This window comes from Chroicocephalus ridibundus, chromosome 4 (assembly GCF_963924245.1).
Source record: "Chroicocephalus ridibundus chromosome 4, bChrRid1.1, whole genome shotgun sequence".
Classification (NCBI taxonomy): Eukaryota; Metazoa; Chordata; class Aves; order Charadriiformes; family Laridae; genus Chroicocephalus; species Chroicocephalus ridibundus.
The window spans coordinates 29,757,889-29,778,582 of record NC_086287.1 but is presented as its reverse complement, the minus strand read 5'-3'; the positions used below and the strand labels follow the sequence as shown (position 1 = coordinate 29,778,582).

General features: G+C 43.2%; 2 protein-coding genes across 2 annotated transcripts in view; one reads left to right on the top strand and one right to left on the bottom strand.

The window, feature by feature from the left end:
* Positions 1-5,009: 5,009 nt before the first annotated feature.
* On the bottom strand, positions 5,010-16,626 carry ALDH6A1 (aldehyde dehydrogenase 6 family member A1). Its single transcript, XM_063331308.1, has 12 exons — positions 16,496-16,626; positions 16,230-16,295; positions 14,138-14,212; positions 12,604-12,765; positions 11,932-12,010; positions 11,065-11,367; positions 10,232-10,353; positions 9,790-9,979; positions 8,910-9,091; positions 7,274-7,453; positions 6,976-7,074; positions 5,010-6,547 (listed from the first exon to the last, which is right to left on the bottom strand). Exons 1-12 carry the CDS (start codon positions 16,553-16,555, stop codon positions 6,443-6,445), a joined length of 1,623 nt encoding a protein of 540 aa, XP_063187378.1. The 5' UTR covers positions 16,556-16,626; the 3' UTR covers positions 5,010-6,442.
* Positions 16,627-16,856: 230 nt separating this feature from the next.
* Positions 16,857-20,694, top strand: part of LIN52 (lin-52 DREAM MuvB core complex component) — a 47,766-nt gene continuing 43,928 nt past the window's right edge. Inside the window, exons 1-5 of the mRNA XM_063331309.1 lie at positions 16,857-17,035; positions 17,135-17,209; positions 17,369-17,406; positions 18,394-18,460; positions 19,616-19,699. Of these exons, the coding sequence (XP_063187379.1) occupies positions 17,017-17,035; positions 17,135-17,209; positions 17,369-17,406; positions 18,394-18,460; positions 19,616-19,699 (283 nt within the window). The 5' untranslated portion in view covers positions 16,857-17,016. The remainder of the gene's footprint in view (positions 17,036-17,134; positions 17,210-17,368; positions 17,407-18,393; positions 18,461-19,615; positions 19,700-20,694) is intronic.

The following is a 20,694-nucleotide window of genomic DNA, read 5'->3' as shown; positions in this document are numbered from 1 at the left end:
CTGTTTTTGTCATTATTTCTATGGATTAAATGAAAGATAAGCTTGAAGGAGTTCTTTGAATAGTCATTCTGCCATGTGCTGTGGAATTTGATATAGAACTTCTGGTATAGATGTGCTTCTGCAGTTTCCTTTTAATAATTATTATTGCTTCTCTAATCTTTTTGGTTTTATAGGCATTGCTATTCTGGTATTCTCTTGCTTTTTACTCATTCCAGTGAACTCACGCTGAAGCCTAAGAATTACAATTGAGATGCTAGCAGCTCTCTACTATGTTGCTGATCATTTTAACAGAAACATCCAGTAGATGGCAAATCCAGGTTTTTTTTTCAACTGTTCTCCTCTGTGTCAGAAGCCCCTGCTCTGCATCGTGCTTTCAAAGGCTGTTTTCCTCAAGCTTCATAATAATCTAAAAATTAAGCCATTACTTGAAATAGACACTGACCTATTAAAAACAAGATGACGTGGTACAGTACAGATTGACAGGATTTCATTTTATAGTGAATAAAACAAAATCTCAGATTCATAAGTGTGGGTATCTCAGAATTTGTATTAGGATGCAGTTTAGTTTAAATTAGGGCTACACATGTCGCGGTGGCCAGGATTACAGGTCTCCAGTCTCTGGCTGGAAATCTGTGCCTACAACACTGCAGCAGTGTCCAGGCACTTGGATTTTAAGCCACAGAGTTAAGGTCCCCCATACCTGAAGCTTGCATACGTCCTTGGAGAGAGATCAAAATTATCCTACTCCCAAATAAAATGTTTGCTTAGTACGCATTGGCTATTCAATAATTTATTGACGCACAATCAGTTAGAATGCGTTGTTCAGGTTATCTTATCTCAAAAACGATACAGCAGAAACACTTCATGACAAATCAGAGCTGAAAGTAGTTACAAAAATCTAAGGAAGCTTCCCCTTGGAGCAAGAGGAGGAGACTGGAACCAAGAATGAAAATTGGTTATACGTATTGATCCTTTTATGTATGGACAGGGGAAGCAAGGAAATGTATTTGAAACTAATACAGGTTAGTACTAACCCTCCCTCTCCCAGTATTTGTAACCATTACACGTATAACAGAAATCATTGGGTTTGTCCTACTTGGTTTAGAGAGACATAGATTTAGAAGGCAAAAAGACAGCGCTGTGTGCTCAGATTTATTTTTTTTAAATTTACATGCTATGAATAACTGAACAAGACCAAGGCAGAACTAGAATTTAAAACCTATTTTACATGTATAGAATCCATGAGAGATATGCCTTTGAAATTTTCTTCTAATACATTGATCTTTTCTGCGTTTTTCAGGGAAAAAATCCCATTTGAAAAAGTGGATATCAGTGAGTTGACATGGGGACAAAAAGAACATGTTCTCTGATTGCTTTTTGCCAAAATGAATGGCACAAATCCATGGTAATATTCTGTTTCTTCAGTAGGTGACTGCTGAGCTTTTCCTGTTACAGGAGCTGGGCTGATAACTCCAGGTCAAGGGATTCCAAGAAACTCTGAATCTAGCTAACTGTGTGGCTTGGTGTGACATACTTCATCCTTTTGAAAAAGGTGATTTAACCTTTTGAAAAACTTGATATACTATACACTAATTGTGGTCATGCACCAGATTATACTGTTAGATCTTTGTGTGTAGTATCAAAAGAAAAGCAAGTGGAAGTAAATTTAGGTATTGCTGAGGAAGACAGGGAGTTAAATTTGCTCAGTGCAGTGGGATTAATTTTGTTCCGTGGTTAATGAATCCCTATCCATCTTTGCCAAACAAGTAAATAATGTATATTGTGAGTATTGCTCCCCGCATATGTTTCCTTTTAATAACAGTACCGTAAAGCAATCTGACCAGTATTAAAAACTACAAATATCCACAACTAGATTATTAAAAGTGTACTTCCCCTATGGCTCATTAGTGTCTGCCTAAGAGATTTGGGAGCATGACTTTAGAGATATCTAAAATATGGCTAACACTGGAAATTCAAAGTTCAAACAGCATTAAATATATTATAAGCTGTGAACTGGGGCGTAAGAGGGCCCAAAGAGAAACCTAAAACGCTATGATTTTTAACGTGGTTTGGGGAGATGTAATGCTTAGGGTGGCATATCAGCTTCTTTGTGTTAAAAGAGTTTGTTTATTTATTTATTTTTAAATTAAATTTAAATTTTGTTAGAAAAAGTTACATTAATGGCATTTTAGCAAATTTTGTTAAGGTTATTACAGCACAAGCAAGAAATGTATAATTAAAATGATTCATCCATCAGCTTTTATAGTTCCAATTTGTGCATGGATTTAACTCCTTTTATCAGTATTCGCCAGCATGCCAGAATGCACCTAAAGATGTAGAGTACGAAAGCTTGAGGAATGTAATAAACCCACTTCATTTTAAGTTGACTTATGATTAAACCCAGATTTATAAAAACTTTTTTTTGTTTGTTTGTTTCTCCTCATTCCCTTTTAGTTGAAATGATTTTGCCACAAAATAGAGAATTCCATAGTGAACTGAACTCACATTCAGTTCGTAGTGCTGATTTGGGATAGCGTACTGCAACAGCTCAGGTGCCCTGGCATTTCTTGCCTGCTGTTTGTTTTAGAAAACAGGTTTGGTGTGGGATTAGAAAGCTGGCTGAGCACAAATCATTAGATGAGGACTACTTTGCTCTTGTTTCTTCCTCACAGGAAGTACAGTTTGGCTACTTCGGCTCCAGCTTCTGATGATACTGGAGAAGAAAGCAAAATTGGGTAAGATGCTAAATTATACCACACTATCTAACATCTCCTCGGTCCTGCTTATATATAAATGGATGCAATTGTCTCTCTGTCATCCCTCCCACTTTAGAATACTTTGGTTTGTCTGAAGATCTATATTAGTGTTTCTATACACAAATAAATGTATGTGTGACAAGAGAGAGGAATTTTTTATTTATTTTGAGATTTCTAGTCATGTTAATCTTGTAGCAGCAGGCATTTAGACTCAGCTCTCATGAAAAAAAGTTGATCTCATGCCACCTTGAAGCCTCCTCTTATTGAAAAGCAGCTTTAGTATTTTTTGAGGATTCTCTTGTGAAAGGCCATGATCATAAAAGGAGATGCATTTTCAGCCAGCACAGGAAGTTTTGATTAAAAGGCAAAATCTATTAATCTGATTTGGTGTTCGGTGTAGAATCACTTAGAGAGAACGGACCAGTATGAAGACTTATACGCCTGATTTTCAGATACAGACTCAGATACAACTATATAGCTAATTATAATATTCCAAGGCAAGCAATATCAACTTACCCTGGAGGAATAAGTAGGGAGGGGTTCTGGCGTGCCATCATGGAATGTCATGTCAGACATGAGGCATTAAAGCAGACAAAAGAAAATGTAATACCCAGACATTGAATGATCAGATAAAGTTCTTAAACAGGAGCCCTGGAGGGATTTATACGGAAAGCTGAGAGACACCTCCTTTGGAGAGGCAGACTGCCACCTCCAGAAACAGGAGTGGAAGTGAGTTGTAGCCTTTTTTTTGCACAGAGAGGGAAAACAAGCAGGATTGGAACTCACAGGGCCCATTTCTCAAAGGTGGTTAAAATATTTTAACATAATTTTTGGACTTAAGAGTATCAAATAGCTTTGAGAATCTAGACTGCAGTGCCTTCTAGGCAAGAAATTATTTTTAATAGGAGACAAAGGCCGGACAAAGGCTATTTTAATAGAATCTAAAGAAATTTATCAGGAGGTACTTTATACTTAGATTATCCTTTTGTATAATATAAAAGATATATCTTTAGCTTTTTTTAAATTGTGAATGTTGAAATTAAAAGGAGAATAAACAGGTGAGTAGAAAGTAACAGCAGTGAGATGAAACAGGTACATCATGATCAGTCAGCATCTGCAGCTTGATCTAAAAAGGCATTTCGTTAGCTAAGAAACACATATACAAGATTTGTATTTTTAGTACAATTATTTAAAACCATCTGTTTAAAAAATGCTGTTGGAAATGCAGATAATCGGAAAAGATGTTTGCACACAAATGAAATGATTATACAAGTGTCCAGAACAGGTCTGGAGAATGCAATTCTTCAAGGAGCAGGTAAGCTTGATAATAAAGACCGCTTTTGTTACAGGAGAAGCTGAATTTTAGACTTTCTAAAGGAAAGACACAATGGGCTTTAATAAGACAACAGAAAAGTCAGAATAGCAATACTGATTAGGAAGAAAATTAAAGTGTTTTGAAAGTGAATGACTGTAGACAATATTAGAAACGGTTGATTAGTATTCCTTTCCCAGGCGCATGAATGAATGCCAAGGTCTTAATGGCGATTTACCTTGAGTATTTTACCTTTGCAGCACAGAAAATACTTCTCCCAACCTAATATTCATTACACAGCAGGCCGAATTATCAGATTCATTGTCTTCTGCAGTAATCCTTCCGCACATTCAGATGTTAACACCACAAGCAGAGCAAGGCAGCTGTACACTTTGGCGTGAACAACAGCCACAGTGATTACCGACCCATCTGCACTTTCCATTTTGGAAGATACCTTGTGAGCGAAGCTGCAAATTCTAAATCCCCTATCTGCTACACTACTTCTTTGACTACACATTTGAAATCCATCTGAAATAGTTATTTTCCTCTTGCTTAAAATTAAGGTTTTATTCTTTCCCAAGCTAGGGGCTCGGATGACCGTGTACAAAACTCTAGTGGTGCTATTGGATTTGGACTAGCGGTTAGAACTCCGTATATATGTGTTGCTATAATTTGATAAAGATGTATTTTCACTTTGTATTAAAGTCACTGACATAAAGCTTAAGAGTTTTTGTGGTCAAATGATGTGTATGCAGAAACAGAAGCAATGCACTCCTTGAAATGCGGTATAAGGAAATTGGGACAGAGGTCCCTGAGGTACTGTAAAAGGAAGATGTATACATGGGTTACAGGAGTCACAGACCAGCCTCTGCAAAGAGGGGAACAAAGTCAACATCCACCTATATAACGTCTTACCAAGGAACAGTCATATTCTGCAGAAATATATTAGCATATTTTTAATTTGTAATCAAATTACAAGGCGAGAATTTCCGTCTAGGGTATAGCAAAGGGGAAAAAAAAAAGATACAAACTTTAGTGAATCCCCAGTAATTGCACTAATACATAACTGTCAGTTACAAGGCATCTTTACCAGAAGGCAGGATACAAAGTGTTCACATTCAGGTTGTTTAATTAGAACAAGTAAAGGTTACAATCATTAGAATAATATTATTTTGCATGGGTGCTTAAAAGAGTTCCCTGCAGAACTGTCATGGCTGCATCATCTTCCAGGAACCAGGAATAAAAATACAGGCTCTCCAGCTCCAAATGCACAGATTCTTAAAAACAGGGTATACCAAGTCTTATCCTTCTCTAGTAATGGGACCTGCAGTCCCTAGAGAACATGACTAGAGCAAATGTGACATGGAGTCAATCGACGCAAAAAAATAGAGCCATAGTCAGGAAAAGAAACCAACAGAACACGTCTCGCTGCTTTGTGATTAAAAAGCGTGTTCTTTCCTCCTTCTGACCCGTCTGCTTACTCTCCCTTCCACCCAGACCCACACGGTGCTGTGACACAAAGACACGTATACATCCTTATGTTTCTGCTTCCACAGTTTTGTTATGTTACAGGACCTGTAGGCACATATCTGTTAGCACAGTAAAAAGGCACCAGACAACTTTCAGGTATAACAGAATTGACAGCAAGCTGGAGAATACAAGCCACATACACAACAGGAACAGAAGTTTTCAAGCTATCAGAGGCACGGTGAAGGTCACTGTACCATACAGGAGTTTCTTTCATCCTCAGACAAGCCATCAAATATGCTTTCCTGAAAAATCTGTAGAAAGCTGTTTCCCAAGTGTTGTGGAAACTGCTCAACAGATGAAAGGCTGACGTTCTCAACTCCCAAACTTGCTGTCTTCATTGTATGTAAAGTCACTTCTATGAGACACCCAAAGTGTCCCAGTTATGTCACTCAAAATGAGTACTCATCTTTGAGTAAGGTGAACTCAAAATCTTAACATGTAAGATAAAGAGGTAAAGAAAACTGCTACAAGATGTAGCCAGGAGTGAGTCACTAAGGCTAAAGATATTGAAGTGGAAACCAGAGTAATGTTCAAGTTCAGAGGGTCTGGAAAGACATACAAATTAAGACCAACCTCACTGTCTGCTCTTTCAGTTAGATAAGGTTGTTTCCTCTGTGATAGGTTATAGGAAAAAAATTGAGTTCAGCTAACCAAAAAACACTGACAGCAGCAGAAAACTCAGACTGTGCATTACATGAGCCTGCCTGATCTGCACAGAAACAGAGATCCTTGAGAAGATGGAGCTTTTTATTTACTCCCAAGGAAATTATGATAGTCAGGACAAAGCTGGAAAGTGCAGCGTGGAAGGAGAAGGGCAGCAGAAACAGTATCTGTAAAGGCTGATTTAGTTTCCCATAGTTGGCATAACCACAGCAGGCTTGGTAACGGTGGCATCTTCCTCTTTCCATTGAGAAATTATAGTCTTCAGCTGTGTGTAGAACTGCACTCCCTGGAAGAAAGGAGAGACACAAGGATCAGACGTTTGGCCTTATGAATTCTTGAGGTCTGCACCAGTGGTGTATCAAGCAGTTTTTGCTGTATTTACAGAGGGTTGAGTTTTCCTCTGTGGGAACAATTCTTGTCAGCCTGTTCTTTTTACCAGCTCCCCAAAGATTCTGGCTCTGTGAGTAAGCTTGCTACTTAGTTCTTCCCCCCTTCTCAAATCTCCTAAAAAACGGCTTGCTTTTTTATATTAAAGAAAAAAAAAAAGGAATTGGCTATTGTAACATGCATTATGCTGGCTGTGATCACTGGCTGGTCTTCAGTTTCCTGGTTGAGACGGCTTCAAAGTCTCCTTATTAATGAGGTCTGATGACCATTCCTCATTGCCATTTATCACAATTCAATCCAATAGAGTACTCTGAATCAGTAAGTTACCTGCTTGCCATAGAAATTGGTGTCTCCTCTGAACGAAGCACGAGAGCCGGTGAAAGAGAACATGGGCAGAGGTACGGGGATTGGAACGTTGACACCCACCTAAACCAAAGGAAAGCTGCCATATTAATCACAAGAAGTAGCGGATTGCAGAGCACTCTCCAAAAGCTACCATAGTTTGTTTCTTTAAATCCGAGGCTGGGTACTGTTGGCTGAGTAGTTAGTGATTAGTCACTACAGCTGGATGGTTACCCATTGTAAATGGTGAGTACTAATAGCAACAATTCTAGCTTGAACATACCTGACCCACATCTACTAAGTGAGAATATTTCCGAGCTGTGGCTCCATTCGTGGTGAAGATTGCAGTTCCATTTCCATAGGGGTTATTGTTCACCAGCTCAATGGCATCATCCAAAGTGTCTGCTTCCAGAACCACTAAGACAGGCCCAAAGATTTCCTCCTTGTAGCAAGTCATGTTTGGCTACCAAGACAAACAGCAGAAAAAGCAGCTTGTATATAGAATATAATGAACAGGATATAATAAAAATATCATAGGAAACAGGATATAATGAACACATGTGCTGCTAATGCTCAGGATATTCCTAGGATTACCCATCATACTACATTGCCACAGGCCATCTTTCGGTCCTCCTTCCCTGTTCACCATTTCCCATGCCCTGCCATCTATCTAGACCACTAAAGAAGGTTCTGCTTTTCATCTCCAGAGCACTTTCTGTTTTTACTGCCTGCTTAACCTCACTTACAGGTCTACATGACCAAGCTGATTAAGACGGCGATTAATTCAGGATAGTTTACGTCAGTTCTTGTTGACGAAGTGACCAGAACCTGCTATTCTCTCCAACTCAGTGTCCAGGATTTATGTCTGATTAGCAACATCTGACAAATACAAAAACACCAGTTGGAGAATATCTGAATCACTAATAGCTAATACAGCGAACTACAAAACATTTATTTGACAAGTTTTAAGTTTTATGCGGATTAACCTATTACTAACCACTGTATAAGAAAACTAATTATCAAAAAATCTCAGTGAAACTTTCACTTTTGAATACCTAACAATATTTATGACACAACACAGGAAAGTGAAGTATTTTAAGATGTTTAATGAAAACAAGGCAAGAAAATTCTGAGACAGATTAAAAGCCTGAATTATAAAAGAGCATAAAAATCAATAAAATCCTAAGAATACAAAGTACAATAGCAGAATTATCAAGATTAGTTTGCTATCATGGAATCACTCACCAAAAAGAACTGAATACTTAAATATTAAGGAAATCATACCAGCTAATTGCATAAACATAAAAGAATGAATTTAGGTATAAAAACTCAGATGGATGTGTACCTGGTAAAGAATATTCCCCCGTAGTAGTGTCCATCTGTTGTACACCATGCATTATGTTGAGAGGCTGACTCAACAAAGTTTTGAATATATTCAACAACAAAGAGATTTTGTACCTCGTCCTGTATTATTCTTGTGAAGATTTCCACCAATATTTAACTTTTGTTTCTGCAAGTCCTTAAATTGCAAACTGCACAGATGTATAACAGAGGAAGGAAAATTGCAAATTTGGTCTTCATCATACTCTTCCTTAGGCATCTGCTGCTGGCCATTACTACAGATAGTACGCTATGCTCGATGGACATTTAGTTTAACACAGTGCAAACTGCCCATATCTTCTTCTAATTGGCTGCATTCTGTTCAAGTTAAGATCATTAACCTCCTTCAGAGTATGTTGCACTACTGCAAATTCTTCCATCACCTCCACAACAGCACTTCACTGGAATTGTGCAAGGGAAGGCTGAGCCATTTATGGGTTTTCCACCTAGTGTTTATTGATTCCTGACTGATTTGGGTAACCCATTTTTCAACTGACCCTGCAAAATACAGCATCAAGCCCTGGTTTTGGTCATCTTACCTTGACCTTGGCAAGGATTGTTGGTCCAACAAAATTGCCATTTTCATAGCCCTTCACTTTGATATTACGTCCATCCAGAAGAAGGCTGGCACCTTCTTTTACTCCTTTCTCAATCAGATGGCAAACCCGTTCCTTAGCTTGGGGACTGATTAGAGGCCCTAGATCTGCTCCGGGCTGGTCTCCTGTGAAGAGGCAGAGACATCAAGTTTTTAACCCTGACAGCTTCCTCTTCATAGGCATCATGGAGATAACTACGGTGGCAGGAAAAATCTGAAAATCCTGATGTTTCTGAGACACAGAACAAAGATTTGAGATATTAACGAACAAGAGTAATAGCCTGCAACTCTCAGAATCATCAAATAACATTAAGCATAATTTTAGATCACTGAGAAGCCAAAATTCAATAACAGATTCTTCTCAGAGAGGAAACTTTTCCCCTTTGCAGGACTTTATTCAACATAAACAGAAGATAACTCTTGTAGAATTAATAACAGTCTAGTTTTTGCAAAGTACATGTCTCCATTTTTCTTTTTAATTGCATGCACACTAAAAATTGGAAGAACCTCTAAGTGATGTTGCTATATAAATGGTAGGTTTGAGTTAAACATAGGACATAGCCTCAAAGCTCCAGTTAAAACAAGACCGATCCTGTAAACCTTGCATCACAGTCACACTGCCAAGCCTTCCTACATGTTCCTGACTCCAGCTCTAGGGCTGTGTTTCCCAATCCAGATAATCTGCCACCTCCTACCCCTACACATCAAACCTATGGCGCCAATAGCTCCAAGGGACACACCGTTGTATGGCAGATACTACCTAAAACGCTACAGTTGTACAGAAGTGAAGTACCTTGAAAGAAATACCTTATCACAATCTGTACCTGCATTTACACGGAGATTTTTGGCTCGGTCCACAAGCTCTGGCAGCCATTTCTGAGCTTCTCCCACTAGAATTGCTGTAGACAGGGCCATGCAACGTTGGCCAGCTGCTCCAAAAGCAGCTCCAACCAGCTGGTTCAAGGTGTTCTCTTTATTGGCATCAGGCATCACCACACCATGGTTCTTGGCTCCCTGAAATATAACACATACAGAGCCTCTCATTGTTAACCACCCCGGCCCACTTCTTTTGTTCTCTGGCAACATTCTCATATAGTAGCTATGACTCTGCTACCAACAGGCTGAAGGGCTGCCCCAGAAGGGCAGCCTCCGCACTTAACTATCAGTAGCAAAGTCAGCTTCTGCTGCTGAGTGGCATGGTCTCTCTTAACATTCACAGGAGACAGAGGCAGTCTATGTGCTTGAAGTGTGCTGCAGAGGCATTACCATGTTGGCCTGGACTCTCTTGCCATTCCGGGATCCTCTCTCATAGATGTACTCGCCAGCCTGATTAGATCCCACAAAGCTGATTGCTCTGATCTCCGGATGGTCACAAATGAAATTCACAGCTTCAAATAGGAAATAATACATTACACACTGTGGTGCACAAATGGTTCCCTCTGTCCCCACCCCCAGAGTGCTAAATCTATATATCTTCTTATCAAAATTCCTGCCTCTGTGTTTCCTACATTTGAGTTCCCCTACTGTCTGTCCATGCATCTCTCCACTGATTTCTCAGCTTGTGTAATCCTGCCCCTGTGCTCATACACCCATCTCTCTGACATCTCTTCATGCTCTGGGCATCTCCCAAGGTGCCCAAGCGATGGTGAAGCGAAGTTACTGTTGTCTATTTGTACTCTTGTGTTCTGAGGGTACTTGTGTGCTATGGAAAACATCACCTTAGGAGTTAAAATTCTGGCTCCCGCTCCATATTCAGTGAGGCATTTAAATCTTGTTTAGGCTTCCTTGTGAAATCAAGACGACTTATCTACTTATTTCAGTTGCAGCTTAGGTGGCTAAATAGAATCTGAGCACTTACATGCCTTAGAAACTCTGACCCATCCCCCAAAATTCTGCCCACCATATGTCCTGAAAGATTTGGTGCAAGATGGCAGAGAATCTCCCAGTCACCTCCCCGCCCCTCCATCAAGAGGGGTGAAGTGCCTGTCCAAACCTATCTAACAGCAGTAGTATCAGACTCCCCAACTTCTTTAGTACCTCCACTGAACATGCACCACAACACTTAGACACTCCAGCCATCTCCCAAGGGCTGTTATTACCTTCATGCTGTCCATGGATGATATTCAGGGTCCCATCGGGGGCACCAGCATCCTGAAACAGCTTGGCAAGGAACATGAGTGCTCCTGGTACACGCTCAGATGGTTTCATCAAGAAGGTGTTTCCACATACCATAGCCATGGGGAACATCCAAAGAGGAATCATGGCTGGGAAATTGAACGGTGCAATCCCAGCGCACACGCCGAGAGGCAGACGGTAGGTGTAAGTGTCCATGTCTTTAGTGATGGAGGGCATGGTCTCTCCCAGTATGAGGGACGTCACACTGCAAGCATGTTCAACCACCTCTGCAGCAGAAAGGGCAATATGCCGCTGGGTGATCTGTTAACAACCAGTCCCCAAACTCCCTTCTCATCACTGCCTTGACCTAAGTCTTCCTTCCAGCCTCTTTTCCCACATCTTAAAACTCATTGTGCTCCAGAAAATACCTTTGCTCTGCCAAGCACTGTGAGCTCATCGTGAATGGATTCTCTTTTGAGTGCATTTTATGTCACTGTGATAGGAGCACAGACACAGCAGCCCCAGTAGAAGAAGCACAGGTATACTATTAGTGTACCACCTGGACCTCAACCTTAGACATCTGGGCGCAAGTGAGAAGTTCTCATCCCTTTACAGCAATTTGTAGTCACTCCTAGGAAAAGGAAGGATCTAACAACTTGGGAGTGATTCAGGGTAACTCAATCTAAGGGAACTTTCCCGGTTAGAGTTAGAATCACCCCTTTTCTTTCAGAAGGAGGCTGTGAAGGAAGCTACATGTACATAATCTCAGAGCAATCAGTTGCTCAGGAGACCTCCTCCCTTCCTATAGGTTCTCAAAGACCCTTTTTTAACAGGAGGAGCCAGCAGCTTACGGAGGCCTCGGAACACATCTCCCTCAGCATCAGCCAGGGTCTTCCCTTGCTCAAAGGTGATGAGTTTTGAAATTTCTTTCTGAAAATGGAAAAGATGAAGTTTATGAAGGTTAGAAAAGTGCCTGTCCATGCATCAGGGTGCAGAGATAAGAGAGTTTAACAGACAGCTGAACATCACAATGAAGACTGAGCAGAACCTGGGAATGCCTACACTGGCTGATTTGCTTCTTGTGGGTAAGAAGCCAGTAAGGCACACAGGTGACATTTTAGAAAAGTCAACAGTGGGTTGGCTTTTATTCTACAGCTTTCATGTGTCACACCACAGACACACAGAAAAAGCAATCCGGGGAATCCAAAGTCATAGTAACATTCTCGTCCCACTTGTCTTTGTCAACTGGCACATTCTCCGTCAAGACTGAAAGTTCCTCTTATGGTCTTTTGGTAAAGGGACAAATGCAGAATAATATTTCCTAAGAAGCACTGCCTCTGCGTCCCCATTTGCTTGGAGAGTGCTTTGCTAGACCTCTCAATGACAGCATCTCAGCTGGCTCCTCAATCATAGCAACAATGCCTCATCAAGAACGCAGTAAACCCTGACCCTCTCAATTTAATTCCTAAAGTCAACTGCAATGCATTCAGCAACAGCCATCACACACAGCCGTGGTGTCTCACCAGATTGTCTTTGATGAGTTGTTGATAACGCAGGAAGATTTGCTGGCGACTCAAAACAGATGTCTCTGACCAGTTCCAAAAAGCCTTTTTGCAAGAAGCCACAGCTGCCTCCATCTCACTGGCTGTGGCTTTTGGTACACGGCCAACCACTTCATTTGTGGCCTGAAGGAAAAAAAAACCTGCATCAAAACTCAACTTTTTTCCAGTTGTCCCTGCCAACCATTCAACCATTTCACACCACACACCTAACATCCTTGTTCTACAAGGAGCTGTACTTCTGAGGGGAGAGCACAAAAGAGACTCCTTCCTTGGTGCACACAAAAAGGGCTGGGCTACAACTGGAATAGTTCTGAAAACCTGCACTCTGCACTTCTCAAACCAAGCACCCAGAAAGCTGCAAATGCCATGCTGATTTCCAAGTTGGAATTGAAGTGACTTGTCTGTCTTGGAGCTCCTAGAGACTATAAGGCAAAGGTTTCTGCGGACTGTGGTCTTTTGCCTCATCTTGGCTCATCTGCTGTCCCTCTTGTGCATTAAATGAGGCAAGGTTCCTTTGGAAAAAGCAGTACATGACTACGCAATTGGCACTGATGTTAGTTCACCTAGATCACCAGGCCAAAGTAAGATTTTTACATGCAACCTTAGTTCTAAGGTATTTTCACTTTAAAAGCTGGTCTTTGCCAGTTTAACCTCCTTCTAATGAGCTCTTAAAAATTAAGTCTGCTTTGACATGACAAAAACATCAGGTACATCACTAAGAGAAAATACTCAAGAGAAAGAAAATTAAACACGAACTTTGCTTGCCACGCAAGAGACCGGATGAGCTTCATGAACATGGCTTGCTGCTCTGATCACTTACAGAAAGCAAATCAAAATAGGGCTTTACAGAGAAAAGTTTTAGAAACTGCTGTCCAAATGCTTACTAGGGGGTCAGAAGGGTCAGAATTCTGAGTGCAGCCTCATCTCCATTTGTCTTTGGTGGAGGACTACGACAAGTGCCACTTATTTAAGACTATTTTGCACTGCATAGCACCCAACCTCTAAATTCACTGTGAATATTGTGGCTCACGGATAGAAGCTCTGAAAGGAGGGGAGCTTCAGCTGACAGGATTTTTTACCTTGGTCTGAGAGTGAAATCAGTCTCTATCATTACTTCACATTCAGCTGGCATCAAATCACAGCCGGTTGAATTCACATACAGGGTGAAAGAAACCGTTCAGAAATTTGACATACTGATCACAGAGCCTTTCTATGAGCAAAAAAAAATTTAAGTGGGGTTTAAGCTTCCTTTCCGGAGATCAAGGTTTTACTACATAGGGGAGATAAAGGAGGGAATCACTTTCCTAAGACTGACATTTCATGTGAACAGGAAACTGAGAAGCAATTACACAGTGCTAAATCCATCTTAAGCTTCAAGTCTAAGCCTTTCTCAAGAAATGTATGTACTTTCCCCTTTTGCCAAAAGCTTGAACAGAGGCACAGACTCCTGTTGCGCAGTGATCGCTTATATATAAGGTGAGGCCGTTTCACTTACCGGGTTGTGGATATCAATCCATTCAGTAGTTTTGGACTCAACAAACTTCCCATCAATGAAAAGTTTGGTTGTTGGCTGTGGAGGACAAAACACTGGCCAGTGAGTGATCTTTGTCTCAAGACGCCCAGTCACCAGTGCGCTTTAATACATGCAAACCTTCACCATTTACCACTACGGCACCCATTAAAGAGTCTAGATCCAGTATTTACAGCAAGACCCAGCTAACTGCTTAGACTGAAATTTTTCACACTCTCTGCCCCATTTTCCTCTTGCTTTACACAAAAATGGCCAAAATTTTTTCTAAAAGCAGTTATAGCAAAAGTACATTGCTGTGCTTATGTTCAGAACTATTTCAATTACTCACCCAATGTTAAGTTAGTTTCTAACCTAAGTTAGAAAACTGAAAAACTGCAATTCATAAATGTTCAAAAGAAACAGTTAATAATTCACCTTGTGAGAAACCCCTGTGCCCAGTGCACACTCATGCTATGTGTTTCCTTCCCATCAAGCCACTAAGTAGGTCCGTCTCTCTGGCTCATAGCTATAGGCATAAAATTGGACTTTCCCCATTCCCTGCAGCTAAGAGCAAGGAACTTGCACCTGCCCAGTTCCCAGTGATTGTCCTGGCCGGCAGCACGGAGAACAGAACTTTCCAACTCAGATGCAGAGGAGAGAAAAGGCAGGTTTGGAATAAGGAGGTAAATGCAGGGCTGAAGAAAAAGCAGGGGTAGAAGCTGTAACTAGCACTGGATAAGCAACAAAACTGTAGCATGCAGGAAAACAGATTGGTGTTGAGGGATATCTCACAGCAGTGAGAGTTGGGAGAAGCTGAGAAAGCAGGACTAGGATGAGAAGTGTAAAGTAAGACCGTTAAAGCAAAAGCAAGACCTTTTGGGAGGTAACACCAGGAACAGGTCAAAAAAAAAAAGTTGCAGAAGATTATGTAGCTGGAATTACATTCAGGAAAGAAGAGGCAGAAGTCTGTGCCTACGAAAACACAATCCCCTCTAGAACTTGGAAGGAAGCACAAGAAATCTGAGTCCTTGGTTTCCTGACTGTCAGAAAAGGTCTTCTAGTGCTGGTCTAAAGAACGACAAACTCCTACTGCTATCACTCACTCTGTTAGCACAAGTGCCACGTATCTGCCGTGGACCTACAAACTCCAGAGCTTTATGACCCATGGGGACTTCAGTGCAATGGAATTTATGTTTTTTACAAATTGCTTAAAAGGGATATCTAGAAAATCACACAAAATACAAAGAAAAAATATTTTAAGCAACCCAGGAAAGGCTGAATTAAGATTGCCTGTACTTTTTCCCTAAGATCACCACCTTTTTCTGTGGAGAACTGAGGTCACTACAGGAACAAGGGGTGTAGTAAAAGCAGACTATTTGGAGAATCATGATTTAGCTATTCAGAAGTTGGAGCGTGTGCTGCCACGGATACCGGAAGAAAAAAGGCACCTTAACAGTTAAAGTTGTTTGATGCTGCCCAGAGGAAATCAGATCCTCTCTCTGACATAAATAGATGAGGCCAGTCTGCACACTTTGAAACAATCTTTTTTTCACATATTATCACTAGTTATATATTCTATATTCATTTTTGCCAATCTTATTGAACAGATATTACACGTGGTAAAAGACACCTAAAAATCGGGAAAAAAATAAAAGCGGCTGGTGTATATTTAGCACAATGTGTGCTGCTTCGGGAACGTGGAGAAAACAAACCGGGACGCGATTAATCGCACTACGGCATCGCCCTTGGGGGCACCTGCTGGCCCGGGCAGGGCCCGCTACGAGAAGCGACGCGGGGGGGAGGATTCCCGGAGCGGCTGCACGGCGAAGGGGCGAGCGGGGGAGCGGCCCGGACTCAAACCGATCTGACACTGAAGGTTTTGGTTTTTTTTTTTCCCTCCGGTCGCGCAAGGTGGGGCCTCCGGGCTGTGCCAGGCCGAGATGGCAGAAACGACCTTACAAGAGCAGACCCCAGGGAACAACCCTTCGGCCGGCGGCGGCGCCCGGGGCATTCCCGCGCCCTGTCCCCGCCTCTCCTCCCCCCCCGGCCTCCCCCGCTCCGCGGGACGGGCACTCACCACCGAGGAAGAGGAGAAGGAGGCGGCGGCTGAGGCGATCCAGGGGGCACCGTCTCTCCACGGCAGCTGGAGGGGAGGGGAAGCAGAGACCAGCGCGGTTCCGCAGGGCTCCCGACCGCCCGACTCCCCCCATCCGCGGATTGTCACCCACCCCCCCACCGGGGCCGCCATCGGCTACTCCCCGCTCCCACGGGGCCGAGGGGGCCACGACCAGCCCCCCTCCCTCCGCCGCGCCCCCGCCCCGAGCGCCGGGGCCGCCGCCTCACCCTCAGCGCCACGCGCCGCCGCCCGCCCCAGGCGCCGCGCGCCACCGCCGCCACCGCCATCCCGGCCGAGGGTCGCTGCACCGCGGCCCCCGACGGAGCCCCTCGCCCCGCCCCCTCCCCTAGGCCCCGCCCCCCGCAGCCCTCATTGGCTCCCCGCCCACCCGCCCCGCCCGCTCCGCGCCCCCCCTCCGGCGGGGCGCCGGCGGCCGGCAGCCAATCGCCCCCAGCGATCCCCTCGCCCCGCCCCCTTCGCCCCCACCGCCCCCCGTGCCGGGCCGCGGATTGGCCGCACCAGCGAAGCCGCCCACTGGCCGTCGAGCGCTCGGATTGGCCGAGCGCCGCCCCGCGGCGACGCCTCCTGGCGGCTGGGGCGAGAGCGGCACGTGGGGTTGGGGGGGGGCCGGTTTGTTTTTTGCGCTTCCCCGCGGGCTCGGCCGCGAGGGCAGGGTCACGTGCCGGGGGCGGGGGGTGTGTGTGTGTGTCCCGCGAGCAGCGGCGACGCGTCACGTGAGGCAGGCAAGATGGCGGCTCCCGCGGACGGTGAGGCGCGAAGGCCGGGTGGTGTCGCCGCTCCGCTCCCTATCCCGCCGGCGGGGCCCGGGCGGTGCCTCACCCCCTCCCGTTCCCTCTCTGTTGCAGGCGCCGACCTGGAGGCCTCGCTGCTGAGCTTCGAGAAGCTGGACCGCGCCTCCCCGGACCTGTGGCCCGAGCAGCGTAAGTCCGGCGGGCCCGCCGCCGCCTGTCAGCGGGGAGGCTGGGGGGGGGGAGCTCGCCCGGGCCGGGCCCCCGGGGGCCGGGCAAGGGGGGTGAGGGTTGTGGGGTGCTGCCGCCGGAGGCGCTCACCCCCCGCCGCCTTTCGTTGTCTCTTCCCAGTGCCCGGGGTTGCTGAGTTCGCCGCTTCCTTCAAAAGCGTGAGTGAGCGCTGCCTTGCCTTTCGCGTTTCTCCCCTTCCGCCCCCCCCCCCGCTTCCCCTGTGGTGGTGGGTCTGCTGTGTCCGCTTGTGGGCTTTACATCTTTGGTCTACAAACATTTCTCAGTGATAACTCCGGCATACGTTAGAATGATCCTTTTTGTTTTCAATATTATTTTTATACAACCTTGTGGAGCTTACTGTGAATGAGAATTACATCTTGGAAGAAACAAAAGGTTTTAAACTTTAGGAATCATGGTTGGAAGGGAACTTTAAGATAATTGAGTCCAAGCACTAACCTAACACTGCCAAAACCACGACCCTAAGCATCATATCTACCTGTGTTTTAAATACATCCAGGGATGGTGATTCAACCACTTCCCGGGGCAGCCTGTTCCAATCCTTGATAACCTTTTCTGTGAAGAAAAACTTCCTAATATCCATCCTAAACCTCCCCTGGTGCAACTTGAGGCCATTTCCTCTTGTCCTATCCCTTGTTACCTGGGAGAAGAGACCGACCCCCAGCTCGCTACAACCTCCTTTCAGGTAGTTGTGGAGAGTGATAACGCCTCCCCTCAGCCTCCTTTTCTCCAGGCCAAACAATCCCAGTTCTCCCAGCTGCTCCTTATAAGACTTGTGCTCTAGACCCCTCATCAGCTTTGTTCCCCTTCTGTGGACATGCTCCAGCACCTCAATGTCTGTCTTGTAGTGAGGGGCCCAAAACTGGACACAGCGTTCGAGGTGTGGCCTTGAAATCCCGCTTTTCATACTGACTTGGGATTGTGGGTGGTAGTGTGCTATTTTTAACTCTAAAAATTCCAGGGAAAGCTAGAAAGCAAGATTAAACATAACAATATGTCTATAAAGTACCTGTAACTCTCATATTTTTGCTGTCAGTGTAACTGGTTTTCAATATGAGACCAGACTTTTTTTTACAATTCTAAAAATGCACTTGTCTCTGTATGAACTTTAATTTTTTTCAAAACAGCCTATTACAAGTTCTCCTCCCAAGTGGATGGCTGAGTTAGAAAATGATGATATCGATATGTTAAAGGGTGAGTACGGACATTATGTGTAGGAAGTAACATTGCCAAAACAGATGGAAATTCAGTACTTACTTAAGAGGCTTAAAACATTTGTTCTTTAAATGTTCTGGAGGTGAAGGAATGGGGAGTAGTTTTTTTGTGTTGTTCAGTACTTATTTTGGAGTTTTTCTTGTTCAGGATGCCCAAATGCTTGTGTCTTTTTTTTTTTTTTTCCCCCCTTAATTATACTGTTGATTTGTCCTATTTCTGAAGGCAGGAGTCTTCCATCAGTAAGCCCTGTGGCCTCAGATCTCTAGCCCTCACATTTGCAGAATCTCCAGCTCGGGAGTCTCTTTATCTAGTTAATGATAGACATTTGTCATTAATCCAGTTATTTCACTTACCAGTTTCTTACTGCGTAAGTATAGTGTGCGTCTGCTGTATTTTGAGAAGTGGCATGAATTTTTTGATGGGCCTCAGCTGATCAAATTTGGTGAGCAGCTTAGACTTGTTGATTGACTTGTTTAGAGAAGCTCTATGCATTTGTCTTCTCTCACAGATCCAAGATCTGTAATGGAATGGTAAGGCTGTATGAGCAAGTTACAGAAGGGCTAGCTAGCATCTGGATTTGCTGCATGTTACAGCTGTTGGTTTGCAGTAAACATCCTCAAGCATGCTCTGCTGCTCATGTGAATTCCAGATAAACTGTTCCAAAGTATAAGTGGGACAAATTAACTTGAAATTGTCGCAGGAAATGTGCAGCATTACTATACATTATTAACGTATATACATTATGTATATTATCTATACATAATGTATATACATTATTAATGTATATATATTATAATGTATAGTAAGTCCATTCCCTTACATACTCTTGTAGCTTGTTCATGTAGCAATGTGAACTTCCAAGAACTTCCAAAATATGAGGCAAGTTCTTCATTGCAATGGTGGCAGATCGCAGTATGAACCATATCTGTGTCTTCTTCAGTAGAGGAAGCTGGTCTTTTCTTGCAGTGTTAAAATTAGGGATGGTATCAGCTGGAATTTCAAACATACTCTGTTCCCTGGAAATAGATATTATCAGAAGTATGACTTGAAAGTGCTCTGTGAAGTAGTAAACAGGTGAACTGTCACTAGAGATCTATAGATGTTGTTAAAACTCACACTTTTCTCTTTTCTTAGAGTTAGGGAGCCTCACTACAGCTAACCTGATGGAGAAGGTTCGTGGCCTGCAGAACCTGGCTTATCAGCTGGGACTGGATGAATGTAAGTGCTCTGCGCAGATGCGACTGACTGCATTGCCAATCTTCCCACTAAAGTGTGCGCTAATGGTACATTTGTAGCTGGAAAAGTGTGTTGGCAGATTTGTCAAGCACCTGACAGTCACAGTGACTTTCTGAAACAGGATGGGAGAGTGAGCTTACAACTCCAACTTCAGCCTACCTGCATGGGGGAAACATCTTAGCAGAAATAACAAGAGGTCACATGTCAATCTGGTGTTGTCTAGTGGCACGCAGATTTCTGTTCCTGACTTAACGTTCCCTTAGATAAATCGGGTCACTTTGCTTAATTTCCCACTCAGTGAAGCTGTTTCTCAGAATACTTGTGGCAGTACTTCTGTCAAACTTTATGCGCTGCTTCCACAGTGAAACTTTCAGTTAGGTATAAGATTCTCCTATCACTTTGTTCATACTGTTTTCTGCTTCTGTAGCTGCTGTTTTTTTCTACACTCAATTGTGGTGGGAGGTGATGTCATTGAGTACTAAAGTTGACCTTCATCCCATTTACAAACAGACAGTTTCTATCAGTTCTTGAAGAAGGAGCTGCTTTCATCATCACATCTAGGACTCTGTTGTTAACGCGTTGATCCGGCTTTGAGGATTTAAAGAATATTGTGTTTCTTTTAAATGCCACCATGTACTGATATGATTAATTTTTTTCTGCTTAATTTTGCTCCTTTAGTTACAATTACTCTTGGGCTACACAAAGCACCAAAGTTTTAAAACTTGCAGGTCTTTCACCTTCCTTTTAGTGGATAACAAAAATCAGTAATAGACCTTTAGAGTTTTCCTGACTGTAGAACTAAGATATCCTAATGCTTTCTTATCAAAAGATCATTAAGCCTGTTTTAACACGCTCCCTGCAAGTTTATTTTACTTTCAGTGCTGACATCTGTTAAGACTGCGTAAAGCATTTAGTGAAGTAGAAGTTAAAGTATAACAATGTAAAACTGAGCCAAATACAAAGATTGGCCGATGATT